Source organism: Triturus cristatus, chromosome 9 (genome assembly GCF_964204655.1).
Source record: "Triturus cristatus chromosome 9, aTriCri1.1, whole genome shotgun sequence".
NCBI classification, from domain to species: Eukaryota; Metazoa; Chordata; class Amphibia; order Caudata; family Salamandridae; genus Triturus; species Triturus cristatus.
This window is the reverse complement of record NC_140592.1, coordinates 1024109784-1024129306: the sequence shown is the minus strand read 5'-3', so window position 1 is coordinate 1024129306 and position 19523 is coordinate 1024109784. Positions and strand designations below refer to the sequence as shown.

At 45.9% G+C, this 19523-nt stretch overlaps 1 protein-coding gene across 3 annotated transcripts in view; it reads right to left on the bottom strand.

Annotated features, from left to right (window-relative positions):
- PROX2 (prospero homeobox 2) overlaps positions 1-19523 on the bottom strand; it is a 115030-nt gene that overhangs the window by 77507 nt on the left and 18000 nt on the right. For 2 of the 3 annotated variants that reach the window (XM_085626745.1, XM_085626746.1), the window contains 2 exons: positions 17668-17934; positions 4774-6357 (listed from right to left, as the gene is read on the bottom strand). In XM_085626745.1, the coding sequence (XP_085482871.1) occupies positions 4774-6267 (1494 nt within the window). In that variant the 5' untranslated portion in view covers positions 6268-6357; positions 17668-17934. The remainder of the gene's footprint in view (positions 1-4773; positions 6358-17667; positions 17935-19523) is intronic. The other variant, XM_085626744.1, reaches the window with a different exon arrangement.

The window sequence follows — 19523 nt, the reverse complement described above, 5'->3', positions numbered from 1 at the left end:
CCCATCACAGTCCTCGATGCACGGCTCAGTCCACCATGGCCTTCTCCTGGCATACGGCGGGCAGCGAATCCAATCCGCACGCAAGCACCAACCTCATCAGGGCATAGCTGTCTCCTCACACCTCGCACAGAGAGTCTTTTTGGTAGGGTCCCCACCAGATCAACCTCCCCACAATGCTATAATCTTCCTCACAGGGCAAAGTGGTCTTGGCAGGAAGGCAGGCGCTTGTGCTTCAGGGCAGGTGGTCTTGGTTTCTGTGAGTGATGTCTCACTCAGCAGGGAGACCAGCAGGCCTTGCCCCCCCAGTCCTGGTCACAGGCAGAAGTCTTGTAGAGCTTCCCCTTCTCAGGCAGCTTGTCTGGCTGCTTGTCTGATGGCACATTTTGGGGTCTCAACATTTCCGCCTTTTAGACACCAAATGTGATTTAGGGTCTGAGTCTTTGAAGTTTTATGTTGGGGTTCTGTTTCTTTTAAAGTGTAAACTTTACTTTCTCTTCTTTCCCCTTGAAAGGCTATCTGTCACAGCAGGAGATACTCTGAAGCTGAAAGTGTAAAACACAGGCCCTGGGAGTGACTAGAGTTTACACCCGGATGTCAGCCACCATGATTTGTGCATCAAAAGGTTAATCCTGGGCTCCCTTCCTCACTCTATGACATAACATAACATGTGTATTTGTAAAGCACATGTTCACCCAAGGGTAGCTTGGTGCTGAATAACAGATGTTTATTGTTACCCAACTCAATGGTTCTCCGTTTATCGACCTCAGAAGGATGAAAGGCTTGAGATGGAACACAAGCCCTTACATTGGATACATTAGTCCAATACGCAACCAGACCCGGCTATATGGTTCTCCTTATCAGCTCCATCTCCTTCCTGAGATGTGTCCTGGCCCCGTCCTTGTGATCTATCACTTAATCAAAGGGCATCCTTTTGAAGTGTGAAGGGGGAATCTCTCTCCCTTCACACTGTATCCCATCCCAGTTCACAGGAATGCAGCAAAACACAAATCTGTCCGGGGGATTCCTCTACTCCCCATGTCATCACCAGGCAGGCCTGGGCTTCCCAAAACGGAACCCAGTGTCCTCCATGTAATGTACCATTGCAGAAACACTTTCACTCAGTTTACATGCACAGCACACATTCAATCCAGCACTGTTACCTCCATGTATTGTGCCACCACAGACACATATTCAGCTAACATATTTAATCTGCACGCACAGTTCAGTATTATAGCTTCTCTGCCCTGTACCATGTTGTGCTATTTGTAAACACATACACTGCCAGCACACACACTCACCATGTGTGCGCTGCACAATACTTCACCCTTCATGTATTGCACTTCTGGCACACACACATACACCCAGAGCATGCTATAATTGTGCATGCACTGCACAGCACTACATCTCTCATGCAATGTTTCCTTGCAGGCAAACATACACTCAGTACCTACATCTAACCATACAAAAACTGTACAGCACCGCTCTATCCCTATAATGTACCCTTCACAGGCACACAAATATCCAGTGCAGACATACTACTCCTACACTGCACAGCACTCTACATTTACATGATGTAGGCCAAGGGTAAGTTAAGCACACAGCAGCTGAACTTTACAAATGTGAGTGAGCCTGTGGGCCCCACTTCAGTCACACAGGGTAGAAAGGACCTGTTCCCTACCCGGTATGCTGCCACCACCGCGCTTGGTCTACTTAACAACTTGGTGAAGGCAGTAGCCTCACACCACTATAAGGGTAGTGCTTTGGGTGTCCTGCCCGGTCAAATAGGACCGCAATCCAAGAGACAGGGCTATGACATAGTGCACACGCATAATCCGTGTTTGCCTATGCCACATAAATCCGCATTATGGATCGAGGCGACCGTACATTTGTTGGGGTAGATGTCTTTTACCATGCAGAGGACTTTTCCAAACCAACTCCTAACCTGGAGAGGTTGGGAATTCAGGTAGGTACAAACCAGCGGAAAAGTCCACCACAAAGTCTAATCCTTGCAAAGAAATAGACCCTTTCAACAACTTGGCATTCTCTCTCTTCATAGCCATTAACCATTTCAGTGGCTTATGATATGCTTGCACCAAAAACGTAGTGCCAAACAAACATAGGCGGAACTTACGCAAGGCCCACACTATGGCAAAGCACTCCTCAATAGCCGCCGAGTTCTGCTATGACGGATGCCTCTGGGTAGTTTTCTCCTACAAATAAAGGCTACCAGACATTCGCTACCTTTGTCATCCAGGTGAGCTAACACCGCTCCAACTCCTTTGTCAGAGGTATCCATCTGTACAGTGAGAGGCTGACTTAGTACTTTAAGTACAGATGCAGTGCATAGTTCATTCTTCAGTTCCTCAAGCGCCTTTTGACACACTGCATTCAATATTACTTTCCTGGGCTGCTTCTTTGAGGTTAAATCAGTCAATTGGACAGCTACCCTTTCATAGTTAACCACAAAGTTTCTGTAATACCCGGTGAGTCCTAAAAAGACCCACACTGCAGTCTGGGTAGTAGGTACCACCCACTCCATCACAACCTGAATTTTGGCATTCCAACAGGGATATCTTCCCATTCTCCACCTCATGCTCAAGGTAGACTACAGAGGACTGCCCTACCTGACACTAAGGGGCTTATTACGAGTTGAGGTGTTATTTATCTCCCCTGATAAATAACATCCATTATGAGTCTATAGGGAATAACATGCGGTTTTAGTGTTTAACACACCAAAATGTGCATGGTATGTTAAAAACTGTGTTTTTCCTGTTTACTTTTCTGCAGGTTTGACCCACGGAAATGTAATGAATGTTGGGTCATTTAGTGCATCTGATAATTATTGGATGCCTTAAATAAAACCAAACTCTTAAATCCATCCAGTGGGAAAACATGGGTTTACGCACAGGACACAATTTAACGAGCCACTCACATTAGGCCCATAGATGCCTTGAAAGTCTGTTTCACTTCCTGTATCCTTGCCGACACCTGTTACAGGTGCCTCAGGTGGTCCTTCCATGAATTGCTAAATACCACAATATCATCCACACAGAACTCCTCCAACCCTGCAAGAACATGATTCACCGGACTCTGAAAAGTGACAGGAGCATTCTTCAGCCCAACAGGCATCACCTTATACTGATATAGCCCCCCTGGCTTAGAAAATGCTGTCTTGTTGGCATTTGGCTCCAAAGTGATCTGTCACTATTCACTGTTCAGATCCAAAGTGCTCAAATACTTTTCAGCACCCAACTGATCCACAAGCTCATCGGCTCTGGGAATTGCATGTGCATCGGTTTTGGTTACTTTATTGAGGGTTCAGTTGTCCACACAGAACCACAAGTCAACAGACCTTTGCATTGGTACTTGAACACTGTGAAACGTCTGGAAGTCTTATTCAGTGGTAAGGTTGTCATTTGGACATAGAATCAATGCTGTAGTCAGAAGTACAAACTTCTGAATCTCCTTGTTAAGCAAGGTTCTACCATTGTGACAGGCTGACAACCATGATGAACTAAGAAGATATCTTGTCCAGTTTAGTTTGAAGTACTGTAACATCACCTATGTAAGCATTACCATGGCTGAGATACAGAAACTGCAATCTTCCAGAATAAGACAGTCAATATGTGCAACAACTAAGAATGCATCAAAGTTCTACTACTACACCTCTGAAACATGAACTAATCATCACATGAAAAAGTAGAAAGGCTACCAAGCGGACAACACCTACGACAAGAAAGCTTATAGAAACAAGCGACTTTCTGGAACATTTGAAATTGTACTCCATCATGCAAGCACAGGGCCTATATGAACCCTCTAAATAAATAATATACTTATATACATATATAAATGACACACCCACCTTTATTTTAAGAAGAATACTCTGGCCTGTTGACTGCATTTTGGAATGTTGGAGGATCTGTTGACGATGCCTGGGAGTCTGAGGCAGATTAAAATATGGCCCAAGGCGGAAACAACTTATCGGTACCACAGGGTGCTCTACACTTCCATCAGTCCTCTTGAAACCACAGCACACACTGCTTCACAGTTTAGCTCAAGGAAGCCAGTGGTTTCCACTGACGCACACTCTTCCCAAGCAATGCCAGCGCATGGCACTGCACCATGCATGCGTCAGTCCATGTGTAACCAGCACCTAGTTTAGCCACGCAATTAATTATTGGCACGATACTGTGCCCCATTCTACTCATGAGCAGCCATTCCCTAGTTCTGCACCACAGTCTATCTGTGGGAAGCTACACTGCCTCTTACTGAGGTGATTACTTGTACTGCAATCTATCCTTTAGGTCCTGGGTGTGCTGATGTCTAAGCACACAGCACTGGTAAACTGGTTGAAGTGCTAAGATTGTAAGGATAATAGGGCACAAAAACCTGGACTCCTGTTATCCTGTCCCACGAGGTTTTCAGGGGTACACTTCCTTCCCTCTCCCAGCTACTTTTTGTAGCTCATCCCTTGCTACATTTATTTTGATTAGGCTTAATTTCTCTCCAAACATCTATTTTCATGAGATATACTCCAAATTCCTATGTTACTCTTGATACAACAAGAGGCACCCGATTGTCTAAAGGCAACCAGGAAGCCTCAGAAGGCTGCAGTAGTATTTAGCAAAGGGGAAACTGAATGACAAAATGACCACACTCAGACATGTAATTCTCTCATGTGAGACCTAAATCAGGGTAATACAGGAGTCTTCAAAGGTGAACCTTTGACAAGCACTACCATGCCTCCCAAGCCCCAGTGTCGTCAAAGGATATATTCATTGTGTTGTAGGAGGCTCCATCCATCAGCCCCTGCATGTCCGTGCATTCCGTCTTCAGTTGCGTAAGACCATAGCTTTCCACTGAGTTGGACCTGAAGGGCAGCTCGTAGGGCTGGTGGCTCATGCGATATGAGTTTGTTCCTGATCTTAGGGGAACTGTCTCCCAGGGTAAATCCACTGATCCTGGAGAGGACCTATCTGGTGAGGTGGAATGGACCCTAGATGAGCTGCTGAGCTGGCCTGTTTGGTTGAATCCAAGTAAGTGGCTGAGAATATGGGTTTCCTGAACCTGTGGAGCCATAGTCAGTGGATATGCTAGAGCAATTTGAGGGTACCTGTAAGGTCTCCTAGCCAGTGTTGGGCTCCTGGGAGGTGATGGACTGTTTAAGCTTTTGTTTGTGACAAGGGACAACGCTTCACTCTGGGTTTCTGTAGGGGAGCCGACACCATTTTTGTTACAAGAGCTATTTGAATTCTTTCTTCTGGGATTCCCCCCATGGAACACTTCTCTGGGAAGTGAAGAGGCAATATCACTCTCAGCAGGGATTGGTGTATCTGGAGTGCTGCGCTTCAGGGCCACTTGCCCCGATGGTGAAGGAAACTCCTTAAACACAGCGTCCACTGTCTGCGTGATTGCACTTGATAACTCTTGTTTCAATATCTGGGAAAGTTTTTTCACATTGCGCAAAGATTCTCCCTCCAAGACTTTTATCTCTGACACAGGGTTCCAAACAAGATCTTGATAATCATCAAAAAAAGGGTGTTCGTCCCTATGATTCAGGGATGCTTCCTTTAGAGTCATCTGCCTAGTTATTTCTGTCCTTTGCTGACTCGGATCAGAATCGCTAAGTTCATGGGCTTGTACAAATTTCTTCTGCAGTTGCCTGAGCTGCCTCTGTAAAGCCCGTAGTTGCTTCTTCAGCTGTTGGCATTCCTCTTCTTTACTACTTCCCCAGGATGGCCTTGTTGATTCTATGAGGAGGTGGCTTATTGGTGATGCAAGTCTGTGTTTTCGTTTGCTCTCCATATGATTTTCTTCTTCCTTCATCAATGACTGTTCCCGTTCCTCCATTCTCTCCATGCCAAGGCTGATGTTGCTTGGAGCAAAACTCATCCCTCTGATGATGCTTTCCACCCGGGCCCTCTTGGCCTGCAAGTGCTGGCTGAAGAGCTGTCCAGCTTCATACACATAGGGTGTCGGCCTCTGGGGTGAGGGAGAATGTGAACCTCCTTCCTTTGATGAAATGCTACTTTCTCCATCCTCCTGGATGGACTCTGCAGAGGAGCATCTCCCTTGAGCTCTGGATGAAAGTGAGACGTTTCGGTCCATTACTGTGTTCACCAAGCTCTTCCTCAGCATGTTAGATATGATAGATTCATGGTGCAATGGGTCTTTGTATCGGTGTCTGGGAATGTGTGGATTGTCCTCTCTAAAAAAGCCAGAGCTGGAACTTTCAGCCGGTTCAGTGTTAGAGAGGCCATGGATCATAGCTCAAAGCTGTCGGGTCTGGGATCGGAGATCGGATGAGATCACTCGTTCAGTGATGGCAAACCGGCCCCAATGTCTTGCGATCTGTTTCTGAAAAAAAACCAGAGAAAATAAAATAGGAAAACGTTACTACCTGATAGGAAACAGAGACATCTTCAAGTTCCTAACTTTTAGGACTTGCACCATATTCTGGTAGGACTAGAGACTATGCTTTAGCCATTCCAGACTCAGTGACTCCTGGGAGAGTCCAGTAATGCATCTCTTTCTTCTTTTACAACATTTACCTAGCTTACAGGTTGCAGAAGCATACATGTTAAGCTATCCTGTATTCTGGGACAAGATGTTGGGAGCTGTAATCAAAAACAATGTTCTTTCAAGACTTATTGTTACAAGGGGTTTTAGGATTTAATGTTGTGGAAAAGTGTAAAATATAAATTGTACTGCCGTCAATGCTCTTGTTATAAAATAAAACTGTCAGAGGTGCCCTGTGAGGTGTGCATATTGGATTCATTTCCTGAGCCTGGCTATATTCAAATTTGGATGGCCCTGTCGTTCCTGATCGTCTTGACCTTCTGTACTGGAGATATATCACCTACGCTTAGATTCATTATCTACCTGTTTTCAGAACCATGGATTGATTTTTCCTATTCAATATGTTTGGGATGCTACATTCTACCGTCATTTAATTTCCTGATTGGTGGTTTTAACATTTTCAAACAATTGATGTGCTGAGGAAGAAACCCCCATTTTGGCAATTGGGGCGAAACGCCATTGAAATTATAATAACAGACTGTCAGCCAAAAAATCTTTCTGAATAATTTGCACAGACGACAGTAACTTGAATTGAATATTTGTTTTTTATTTTGTTTTTTTTGTTGCTGTTTTCCACTTATTTATCACATTACACTAATCACTGCATTGTTGCACTTAGTTTCATTTTGTCACCATTCTACTGCTTATAATATTGAACTGAGACACATCAGCACACATCAAGGGACCTTACTTTTGTAATAGCTTTTTGTATAACAAAAGTATTGGTTGCTTTGGAACTGGTGTTTGACATGTTTCCATATAATGATATTGTAATACCTTTTGTGAAAAAACAAGTCACAAAGGAACATTATTCTTGACTTACAACCTAAATACAAACATCAAAAATGATCATGAACTACAGATATGGGCACAAACAGAGTTGGTAGTGGTTAGAAACTGTATTTAAAGGATGGGGTGTAGTTGTAGAGTTGTTGTGTTGCAATGATGTTAGTGCTAATGCTGTAGTGGTATTGCTATACTTTTATGGTAATGTTGTGGCAGTGTTGTATTACGTTTTATTGGTATAGTGTTGTAGTGTTGCCAATGTAATGTTAGAAAATTGTTGTAGTGTTTTAGTGATGTTCTGATGTACCCTCATATTTCTAGTATTCTCAGTTTTGTGCTCATGGAAATGTGGTCTAGTGGTGTTGGTGTACTAGTGATAATGTTGTAGTGCATGTGCTTTAGCCTTATTGTTTTAGTGTAGTTCTTGAGTTGTGGGTGCGGTGCTGTAGTTGTCATGTAACTAATAAATTAAGTATTACTCAACATATGTAATGTAAAATGTAATGTAAAAATTATTTATAAAGCGCGGCATTCACCGGACGGTTTCTTGGCGCTATTCACTTTAATCAACGAGAGGCAGAAGCAAAAACGAGGAGAAAGAGATTTATGAATAGATACCGAGAAAAAGGTGGGTTTTTAGGAGTGACCTAAAGTGGAGATGAGAGGGAGAAAGTCTCAATTCCAGCGGTAGAGAGTTCCAGAAAGAGGGTGCCAGAAAGGAGAATCTGAGACCGCCGTGTTTTTTGCGCTTGAAGCGAGGAGTCTGAAGGAGCGCAAGATGAGAGGAGCGGAGATTCCTAGAGGGGGTATAGGGGTGCAAGAGGGAGGAAATAAAGGAGGGACCGGTGCCTGCCAGAGATTTATGGGTCAGGCAACCAAGTTTAAACTTGCAGCGCTCCGAAATAGGAAGCCAATGAAGGGCCTTGAGGAGGGGACGGACGTGGTGGTGTTTCGGTTGGTGATAGATAAGGCGAGCTGCTTGGTTCTGAATAAGTTGTAGTCTGTTGATTTGATATTGTGGGATGCCAACGTATAGGGCGTTGGCGTAGTCGATTCGGGAGATGACTAATGCCAGTAGTACCAAGGTGAGGGCTTCAGTGGTCAGAAAGTGGGCAATTTTTCGAATCTTCCGAAGCTGGAAGAAGCAGGAGGACACGGTGGCACTGACCTGATGCTGCATTGAGAGGTCTTGGGAGATGTAGACCCCGAGGCTTTTCACTTTGTCAGCAGGGTGAGGGGAGGGCCGAGGGAGGAGGGCCAGAAGGTGGAATTCCAGGGATTGGAAGGGCCTCCGACAAGAACGAGCTCCGTCTTGTCGGGGTTAAGTTTAAGATGGTGTGTGCCCATCCAATTACTGATGTGACAGAGGGTGGACTGGAAATCTAGAGCCGCTTCGTCCGAGGAGTCGAGATTGAAGACGAGCTGTATGTCATCTGCATAATTAAATGCAGTGACATTCCTACCGCGGAGGGAGCGGATCAGGGGGGTGAGGTAAAGGTTAAAGAGAAGGGGTGACAGGGATGAACCCTGCGGGACACCGCAGGTGACTCTCGTCTGGTTTGCCGTGAACTGAGAGAGACGGACCGATTGAAGGCGGTCTGCAAGGAAGGAACGAACCCAATTAAGGGCCGTCCCGCTAATGCCTGCCTCTTTGACACGGTCGACTAAGATGGAATGATCGACCGTGTCGAAGGCCGCTGACAGATCTAAGAGCACCAGGGCTTGACTGGTGTTGGAGTCGGCGCCTCTACGGAGTTCCTCCATAACAGAGAGGATAACAGACTCTGTCGAGTGGGCAGGTCTAAACCCAGCTTGCTGTGAGTCTAAGAAGTTGGAGCCCTCGATGAAGGAACTGAGGACGCTGGTCACGTGCGTCTCGAGTACCTTGCTTAGGTAAGGCAGGAGAGAAATAGGGCGGAAGTTGCCCAGGACCGTGGGGTCGGCGTTGGTTTTTTTTAATATGGGGATAACTTCGGCGTTCTTGAATTGGCTGGGGACCACGCCGAGCAGCAGAGAGTTATTCAAAAGGGCCAGTGGGGGGCCAGGGCAGGACAAAAAAGCAGTCCGGAGAATTGCTGGGGGGCAGCAATCAGTGGGGGAACCGGATGAGACTTTATGGAGCAGGGGGAAGAAGACTTCGTCGGATATAGGAGGCAGCAGTGACAAGGAGTGAGAGTTGAAAAAGGGAGCAGCCTCTGGGGGAGACATTGCTAGGGGGCTGGAGGAAATACTATTTTTGATTTTACTGATTTTGTCTATGAAAAATTGGTTGAGGGAATCACAGAGTGCCTGAGAGGGGAGGGGTTTGATGGTAACTCTATCCGGGTGTGAGAGTTCCTCCACAATCGCAAAAATGTCTTTGGATTTATTCACAGAGTTAAGAATTTTTGTGGAAAAATAGACAGATTTTGCAGTTGGGATTCCGTGTTTGTATTCTCCGGATAGTTTGAGGAAATGGACTTTTTCTAAGGGGTCGTAGTTTCGGCGCCAGCGGCGCTCAGCTTGGCGAAGTCCCAGTTTAAGGGATTTGAGGCTATCGGAGAACCAGCGATGAGCGTCGTGAGGGCGCTTAGTTCGGATAGACTTGAGGGGGGCGACTATGTTACTGGCAGATTCCAACCAATCGACGAGAGCGGCTTCCTGAGAGTCTGGAGGGCCTAAGCCAGGTGGAACGGAGGATGTTAGGGAGGAAAGGAAAAGGTCAAGGTTGGCTTTATTCCAGTTGCGAGCCAGGAGGCTGGCGCCACGGCTACGGGAGGGCGGTGGGGGGACCAAAAGAAGGAAAGAAATTAAGGAATGGTCCGACCAGAGGCAAGGGAGGATTGTGAGTGATGTGATGTCAAGGTTGTAAGTCCAGACCTGATCTAGGGTGTGGCCTTTAGATTGGGTCGCTGTATGGACGTGCTGACCGCCATTGAGGCTACTTAGTAAGTCAGTGAAAGCCAGAGAGTGGGGGCTTTCAAGTGGATCAGATGGCCAGTAATTGAAGTCTCCTAAAACCAGGAGTTTGGAGTTGTTGAGTGTGAGCTGGGATAGAAGGTCACCAAAAAGGGAGAGGAAATTGGGCATGGGTTGAGGGGGGCGGTATACCAGGACACAGGTGAGCGGGGACACCGAGGATTCGAGTCTAATAACCAGGCAGTCAGCCTGGGGAATGGTGAGTAGAGAGAGGGAAGAGAATCTGAGAGGAAGTTTAATAATAGCGGCTACGCCACCTCCGGATTTACCAGCTGGACGGTTGGCTTGAAGAATGTAATAGCCAGGAGGAATAGCTGCCAAGATGTCAGGAGAGGAGTCCTCTTTCAACCAGGTCTCAGTTAGAAACAGGATGTCGGGCGGTCTGAGTCCAAAAGGTGGTATATGTCGTGTTGGTGGCTGATAAGAGACCGGGTGTTGAGGTATACAACTGCTAGCTCCATGTTAACAGGTAACTGGGCAGGCTGAAAGATGGAGGATGGAAGGGCCCTGAGCTCAGGAAAAACACTACGAGCGTTAAGAATCCCCAGTTGAAGGAGTTTCGAATGGCTGGAGAGATCTAGCGGAAAATGAGAGTGTAATGCAACCAAGTCCCTAGGGGCATAGGAGGTAATTAGGGCAGAGTGGCAGGCCCCGGGCCCCTGCCGGCCGCGGACGGGCGCAGACGGGCTTGCTTAGGCGCGCCTTCGGCGCGCATTCGTCGCGCCCGCTGCGCTCGTCCGCTGCGCTGCCGGGGGTGACACATTTATATATACTAGTGGAAGGAAAGGGTTAGGAGGGGGTGTGACCTGCGCGAGTGGGCGTGGCCTAAGGCTCGCGGCAGAATGGCGGCAAGAGTGGTTCAAGCACCTCACCCGAGGCAGCGAAAGCAGCGCTGTGCGGGGGTGTATGAGCCAACTGGAAGAGAGATGCCAGGGGGGGGGGGTCCAGCACACAGGTAGGATACACACAATACACAATTTTTAAAAATAAATGCAGCGAAGCGCGCTACTCCCGGCTGTGCCTCAGGAGAGCAAAGTGAGTCTGGGGGTGGCGCTAGTAATCAGCGCTTAAAAGCAATCCTGGCGAAGGGGGCGTGGCCTGCGCGAGTGGGCGTGGCCTAAGGCTCGCGGCAGAATGGCGGCAAGAGTGGTTCAAGCACCTCACCCGAGGCAGCGAAAGCAGCGCTGTGCGGGGGTGTATGAGCCAACTGGAAGAGAGATGCCAGGGGGGGGGGGGTCCAGCACACAGGTAGGATACACACAATACACATTTTTTTAAAATAAATGCAGCGAAGCGCGCTACTCCCGGCTGTGCCTCAGGAGAGCAAAGTGAGTCTGGGGGTGGCGCTAGTAATCAGCGCTTAAAAGCAATCCTGGCGAAGGGGGCGTGGCCTGCGCGAGTGGGCGTGGCCTAAGGCTCGCGGCAGAATGGCGGCAAGAGTGGTTCAAGCACCTCACCCGAGGCAGCGAAAGCAGCGCTGTGCGGGGGTGTATGAGCCAACTGGAAGAGAGATGCCAGGGGGGGGGGGGTCCAGCACACAGGTAGGATACACACAATACACATTTTTTTAAAATAAATGCAGCGAAGCGCGCTACTCCCGGCTGTGCCTCAGGAGATCAGATAATGTAAAACGAGCAGCACGATGAAACTTTAGATATCATGTTTTTATGTATTAGTTAACTTTTATCAAATGTCTCGTTTTTCTGTAACAGGATGAAGGGCAAACTTTTGTGATCAGAAATTGTTTTTCTTTTTAATAAGCACAAAAAAGGAAAAATATTTGTATGGACTTTTTAATGGTGCTATCTATCATCATGTACATTGTTATGGTTTTAATTAACTAAACAAAAAACGTATTCTGATTCGTATTTCTACTTTGTCATCCTGCATTTGTAGAGTTGTAATCTTCTAGGTTGTACTGCTCCTGTGATTGTATTATTGTGGTTTCAGTGGGGCATAGTTCTGTTTTTTTAAATATGTTTTTATTGGGATTTTCTATGATAAAACTAACAGGAAATAGAAAAAACTGAGTGCAGGCCTTTGCAAACAGTGTCTTCGTAGCGGAGAATGCTCGACAACGTGTAAATATTACATTATAGCCGTCAAAGCACTGTAGGGCAGGGAGAACCTCCCACGTTTCAGATTGAATCCATTGATTCTCATTGTTATCGAAAAATCTGCACACACATCTCCAGCATTCTGAATGGTCGTCCTGCTTAGGATCTGTGTAGGCCACTGACATTCAAACTTCCTCAGCCAGCGACCACTCTTTCGTGTCTCTAAACTAGAGGTCAAATACGACCCCGAACCACCACCACCACCACCACCCATCTGCACTCAGTGTATGCCGCTTCACTGTTTAGGTTTCGCCACTAGTGATCCAGGAGCTGTCATATGGTATTATACGTGTTTTTTTTCTTTTGTTGGGCATGGGCGTAATCGTAATATACATTGTTTAACATCTAACTTTAATAGCAAAAAATGTTCCTATAGTTCCTCAGAGAAGAAGGAGACAGAGTAGTGTAAACGCAAGAGGCTTTAGGAGGATAAAACACACCGTACAGTCAGTGTGGAAAATCCTTATGTCGGATATAAATGCCCTCACACACCCTTGCAGGTGTCATGCTTCATCATTTGGGCTGCTCCTCGTCGGGCCGGCGGTGCAATGCCCGACGGGCTCCCTAAAAAGGGGCTCTTTGGCGGAGATCTTCAATCCGACTGCCGTATAGATGAAGTGCGGGTATGGGGCCAAATGAATGTAGATATAGATAAGTGATATTAAAATAGGGTAAGGAATGCCTATTTGAGGTAAATTTTATTCAGATGGCTTCCTACCTTAGTTAAAAACGTGTATACAGAGCACTTGTGTGAGTGTAATGTCTCCTATTCAAGTGGTATGTATATTGCAATACTGGGTCAACATGTTTCTCGCAATGAGTGAGTTATACTCGCGATTCTTCAGGACCTAGGGGGATATGTTAACTATAAACTATCTACATTACACAACCTGGTTGGTTGGGGTTAATGATCAATCTATGTATTGAATACCTGTTGGTACCGGGAGCCTAGTCAGTCAATATCCAGGTATCAACAGTACTCGGTGGGTTGTACACGAATGTGACTTCCTCTAGATTAAGAGGGCGTCTTCCTTTCGAGTACCATGTCACGACCTACCCTCTCCACCGAGTCCGGAAGTGTAACATCTAACTTTGTCATAATTTCTAACACTCTTTGTAGTCGGGTAACCACCTGGACCTGGGAAAATTGGCAGCTATGACAGCCTTCAATACATCAGATGACATAGGTTTTTCTGCATCTGTTCACTTGATTTTCAATGTGCTGATTTGACCTATGGTCCCCCTGGCAATGTCCAAGAAATAGTGTAGTATCTTATTAGCCTGTGACCTCCAACTCATCTTGTCTTTCACCATCATCTCTCTTAGTTAGAGCTTAGTCGGCAGAGCATATCGGGCAGACTGAAAGTTTACCATAGCACATCTCATCTTATCTCCTCAGGCAACACTTCCCAGAGATATTTTAATTGACTTTGCCATAGCCTTCTCATCAGCAACAGCTGTCCTTAAGATGTTGCTGTACTCCTCTTTGCCTGCCCTTCTAGTGTCCAGTGTTACTTGTGTTTCAGACACTTAGGGGTCGATTACGATGGCAGAAGGACCGCAGTACGGTCCTTCTGTATGCCGACCGCGAGTTTTCCCCTTACAAATTAGGATGGGGGGAATCTCACCACGACCGTGGCGATCGCAAAGACCGTCCGCCACGGAACCGCCATAGGGAATTTTCTGGATTGCCTGGCGGAGCGGTCTTCACCGGTTAAATGGCGGAGCTGCCTAGTAGGCACCGTCCAACAAATTACGTTGAAGGCTGGAAACAGCCTTTCCATGGTGGTGGACCTGCCATGGAAAGGCTGGCGGGAATTGGGTTTGGGGGCCCATTGCGGGCCCCCCTTGTGTTTAGGGAGGCCAGGGTGCACTTGGGGGGTACCCATGTTACCCCCTACATTTCACAGCACTATGTGGCAGGCACTGTTTGGTGCCTGCCACGTAGTGCTGTGAAATGCACTACATCGCATTTTCACATCGCGGCGGGTGCTGCAGTCAGCAGCAACCGCCGCAATGTTAAGATGCAGGATCCAACCGCCACGGTGGCGGTCACATCCTGATCCGGTGTGTAGGACCGGCGCATGCATGGCGGACGGTCCCGGATTACACCAGGATGGCGGAAGGACTCCAGTCCGTCCGCCATCCTAATGAGCCCCTTTGAATGTAGTACTGTTGGTCACTGCTTGTATTCTTCAGGGGACTGCATTTTACTATCCATTTCTCCCTTTGTAGTGTTTCCTACATTCTTCCTTTCATTCGCTATGTTAACACTGCTCATGAATGGCTATCTCACCAAACATTCTGGCTTTTCTCACAACAAAGCAATCAGGAGGTCGAACTCAATGGCTGCCAGTTCAAAGTGTACAAGATGATGAAATGCATGTGAGCTCGGATGTCTCCATCCCACTTATATCATTAATGGGATGTCATCCGCTGGCTTTTAGGTAGTTTCAGTGTCTGTATTTTGTTATTTATCCACTACTTCTGGAATTTATATTTTCCTGCCGGTGGCTTCCACTTTTATTCTCAGCGGCAGCATGGATGAGAATTAAAGGTTGCCAGGGGTCGCAACTGCGACTCTTAGCCACCCGTTGAGACCCCTGCCACCTTGCTTGAGACCACTGGGCTGTTTGTCAGCTTTGGCAACTGCTCTGGTAGCATAACATCAGGTGCAGCGTGAGCAGCGCTTGATTGCACTGCTGTACAGAAGCTCTGCCTGTAGAGACATACAAGCTGGGTTTGGGTGGGGGAAAGAACTTGTCTCACTCATTGCTATGGTGACCCCAGGCAGGGGCAGACTTGATTTGATACATTGTATGCAATTCATTCGAGCCTGGTGCAGGAAGCGGAGCGAATGAGCTTGAAGCGTATGCAGTATGGCTGGGCATGATTGGACAGTGACTAACTACACGTGCTAGCAGGTGTGTGTAAGTGCAAGTGTGAACCTGCTGCGCCCTACCCTAGCTGAGGATGTGGTACCTTGTGTGGTATGTGTACCACTGTGTTTGGGATCACCAACCAGGTCCCAAGGTCATTGCCCTACCAGTGATGGCCCTCGCAAACATTATTAGCCAGCCCCCATGTGGCAGTAAAAGTTGCGTTGAGGCGGCACAGCCTCGGAGTCAGACTTGTGCCTGCTGCTTGGGTAATGGGTGTGTCAAGTCTCTAGAGTGACTAACTAGAATCAACTTAAGTTTGGGACCTGGCCGTGAGTGACTTGCTTTAATTAATTGTCACTCTCTAACTGAGTTGAACGGTCGGACCTTGGCGGGGCTGTGGGGCAGGTGAGGTCATGTTAGAGGGAGACGGAGTCATCACATCGACTCAACTAAAGTCTAGACTCTCCGACTCCCCTAGTGGTGGTGCCAGACATAGTGACTCCTGTGAGCTGCAGGACCTGGCCAAACCTCTAACAGAAGTAACAAGTAAAGTAAGATAAGATGATCTGTTTTTGGAGCCGACACAAGATTTTCAAATGCCCTGCAAAACTTCTGAAACAACTGTTAAAAAGGGATCTCTGACAGAATATCGAGTACCAGTATATCGAGTTACACAAATATCGGGACATAAATATCGTTGTCAAAAATACTGACCTCCTATCTTCATAATGGTAAGTACAAAAAATAAGAAACAACTATCGTTGTTAAAATATAGAAGTACAAAATATAATTTTTTATATGTATAACAAATAATGTAAAATAAATTAAATAATATATTTAACTTTAAAAAAAATTAGATTTGTCCATTTTAACTATTATAAGTAATAAATTGCATTTAAACTTACATATATGAAATGTAATATATAGATATTTACTTAAAAATATTTAAATAATCATTTTAATTAATTATAACATGTTAGAAATATATTAAAAATTATAAATATATATACATACATCTGTAACAAATTATTTAAAAAAAGTTATATTATAAATTAAAATATTAAAATATTTAATTTTAAACCTACATTTTATACTACATTGAGTGCAACAGTAGGGGAAGTGTTGGATAGCGTAGGGGAAAATATTACTATTCCCACTCCAGTGAGTGCAACAGTAGGAAAAGTGTTGGACAGCAGAGGGGAATAATTTACTATTCCCACTCCAAGGATTGCAACAGTAGGGAAAGTGCTGGACAGCGGAGGGGAATAATATACTATTCCCACTCTAAGGAGTGCAACAGTAGGGAAAGTGTTGGATAGCGGAGGGGAAATAATTACTATTCCCACTCCAGCATGTGCAACAGTAGGGAAAGTGTAGGATAGTGGAGGGTTAAAAATTACAATTCCCACTCCAGCGAGTGCAACAGTAGGGAAAGTGTTGGATAGCGTAGGGGTAAAAATTACTATTCCCACCCCAGTGAGAGAAACAGTTGGAAAAGTGTTGGATAGCGAGAAGAATAATTTACTATTCCCACTCCAGCAAGTGCAACTGTAGGAAAAGTGTTGGATAGTGGAGGGGTAAAAATTACTATTCCCACTCCAGTGAGTGCAACAGTAGGGAAAGTGTTGGATAGTGGAGGGAAATTATTTACTATTCCCTCTCCAATGAGTGCAACAGTAGGGAAAGTGTTGGATAGCAGAGGGGATAAAATTACTATTCCCACTCCTTTGAGTGCAACAGTAGAGAAAGTGTTGGATAGCGTAGGGGTAAAAATTACTATTCCCACTCCAGCGAATGCAACAGTAGGGAAGGTGTTGGATAGCGGTGGGGAATAATTTACTATTCCAGCTCCAACGAGTGCAGCAGTAGGGAAAGTGTTGGATAGCGGAGGGGATAAAATTACTATTTCCACTACAGCGAGTGCAACCGTAGGGAAAGTGTTCGATAGCGTTGGGGTAAAAATTACTATTCCCTATCCAGCAAGTGCATCAGTAAGGACATTTTTGGATATGGAGGGGTATAAATTATTGTTCCCCCTCTAGTGAGTGCAACAGTAGGGAAAGTGTTGGATAGTGTAGGGGTATCAATTACTATTCCCACTCCTGCGAATGCAGCAGTAGGGAAAGTGTTGGATAGCGGAGGAGTAAAAATTACTATTTCCACTAAAGAAAATTCAGATTTAAAAACACAATAATTGTCATAGTTCTATGTCGAACACTGTATCCATGTAGCCACAGCATGTACACGCCGGTCAGTGAGTGCTGATGGACTGGCCAACAAGACATTGTCTGTTTTAAACATCACAATACAAAAATAAGCAAAGACAACAACAAAACTTCACTTACCGATCGCGGTGTTGCTTCTCTCCCGATCCTCGACTTCAGGGCCAGCTGGTGCACACTGCGCAGGCTCCCAGATGTCAATCCCAGTGCTTCTCTCATGCTGGGAACAGTGGTCTGAGCGGCCTGCTTTGCCGCTCCTACAGTGCCTGGGAGCCTGTGGCTTTTCTCCACCCAGCTGTACAACACAGCAGGGTGGAGAAATGCTAAGTGCGCATCACCCCTCCTCCCCACTGTTGTCATGCATTGCATGGCCCCGCCTCGCCTCTCAGCCTGCAGGTAGGAAGAAAAATAAAATGACAAAATTGGCTTATTATCACTTTATTTTTCATGCATTTTAATCTGCTACCATCTAGTGGGGCAGCGCTCCTCCGCCATAACGGAGAAGCCACCCTTGCTTTTGTGACAGATATTCTGTTGGTACTGTGCAGTTCATAAGTTACATTCGTAATCTGGCTGAGTGAGGTATGAACTGACATCTAAGAGCTGCATGGTACAGGTTAGAAAGTTAAGCATTTTCCCTGTCTTTCTATCCTGATTTTGCTAAGAAAGGCTTGTTTGGGTAGAAATAAATTCTCATTATTAAAGTCTACCCTAACTACTGTGTTATGTTCTGAATCCTGACCTTGTGCTTCTCCAGACCAAGCACTCCTAAAAAGTGACTACCAGTATGATGACACGTGAATCCTACACTTTATAATCTCCCTTGCCTTACGTGACTTTTTCTATACACTGATTTACACACTTATGATTCATTGCCTCGGTATGTGTGTGTGATGGATTTTGAAAATGTGGAATGTTTTGCTTTAGGAGCAGTAGTTAATGGAGTCATTTTTAAATGCAGACTGTTTCATCTGCATTTCTAAAGCAAGCATTCATGCCTTTGGGCATTCTGGCTATTAGATAAGAAGTGTGTTGCTGGTGCCGCTGCTTTCAACACGGTCCACCACACGATACTGCTGAGCCGTTTAAATTCATGTGGTATTCGTGGGAAAGCATGGGATCTTCTAAGATCCTTTCTTGCGGATAGAAGACAAATTGTGGCCCTGGTGGACTTCCAGTCCGAACCTTTTACATCACCTTGTGGGGTCCCTCAGGGATCATCTCTTAGTCCAACTCTATTTAACATTTATGTCAGTGCTTTGGCCCCTGTTATAGATGCATTCGGATTTGGCCTCACTTCCTATGCGGATGATACACAAATTGTAGTATCTCTGACACCTGGGAAAGAGGCTGGTATTGAAGGACGCTTTCGTGAGTGTATGTTAGCAGTGGGCAGTTGGATGGCTAAGAATTGCCTTAAGTTAAATTCGGATAAAACTGAGGTGAGACTGTTTGGCAACAACACTAATTTCTGGACTCCCTCCTGGTGGCCCGATTCAATGGGCACTCTCCCAGTTCCAACCAGAAAGGTATAAAACTTGGGCATAATACTTGATGACAGGCTTACTCTAGAGCCTCAAGTGAATGCGGTGATATCAAAAACCATGTATGTCATCAGAATGTTGAGGAAAATGCTGCCCTCGCTGCCTTGGGAAAGCAGGCAAACGGTGGTTACGGCCCTTGTAATGGTTAGACTGGACTACTACAATGGGCATTATCTAAACGCACAACAAAGAGCGCTAAATAAACTGCAGATATTGCAGAACGCTGCAGTTAGACTGCTCACAGGCACTTCTAGATTTTCCTCAGTCTCTAATGAGAGGAAAGCTTTACATTGGCTTCCAGTCAAAAGCCGAGTACGTTTCAAGGCTCTTTGCTTGGCGTTCAAGGCTTTACATGGCTTAGGCCCAGACTTTCTAAAGCTCAGACTATGATGGTATGTTCCGGAAAGAACCTTGCGGTCTAAAGAAGCCAAGTTA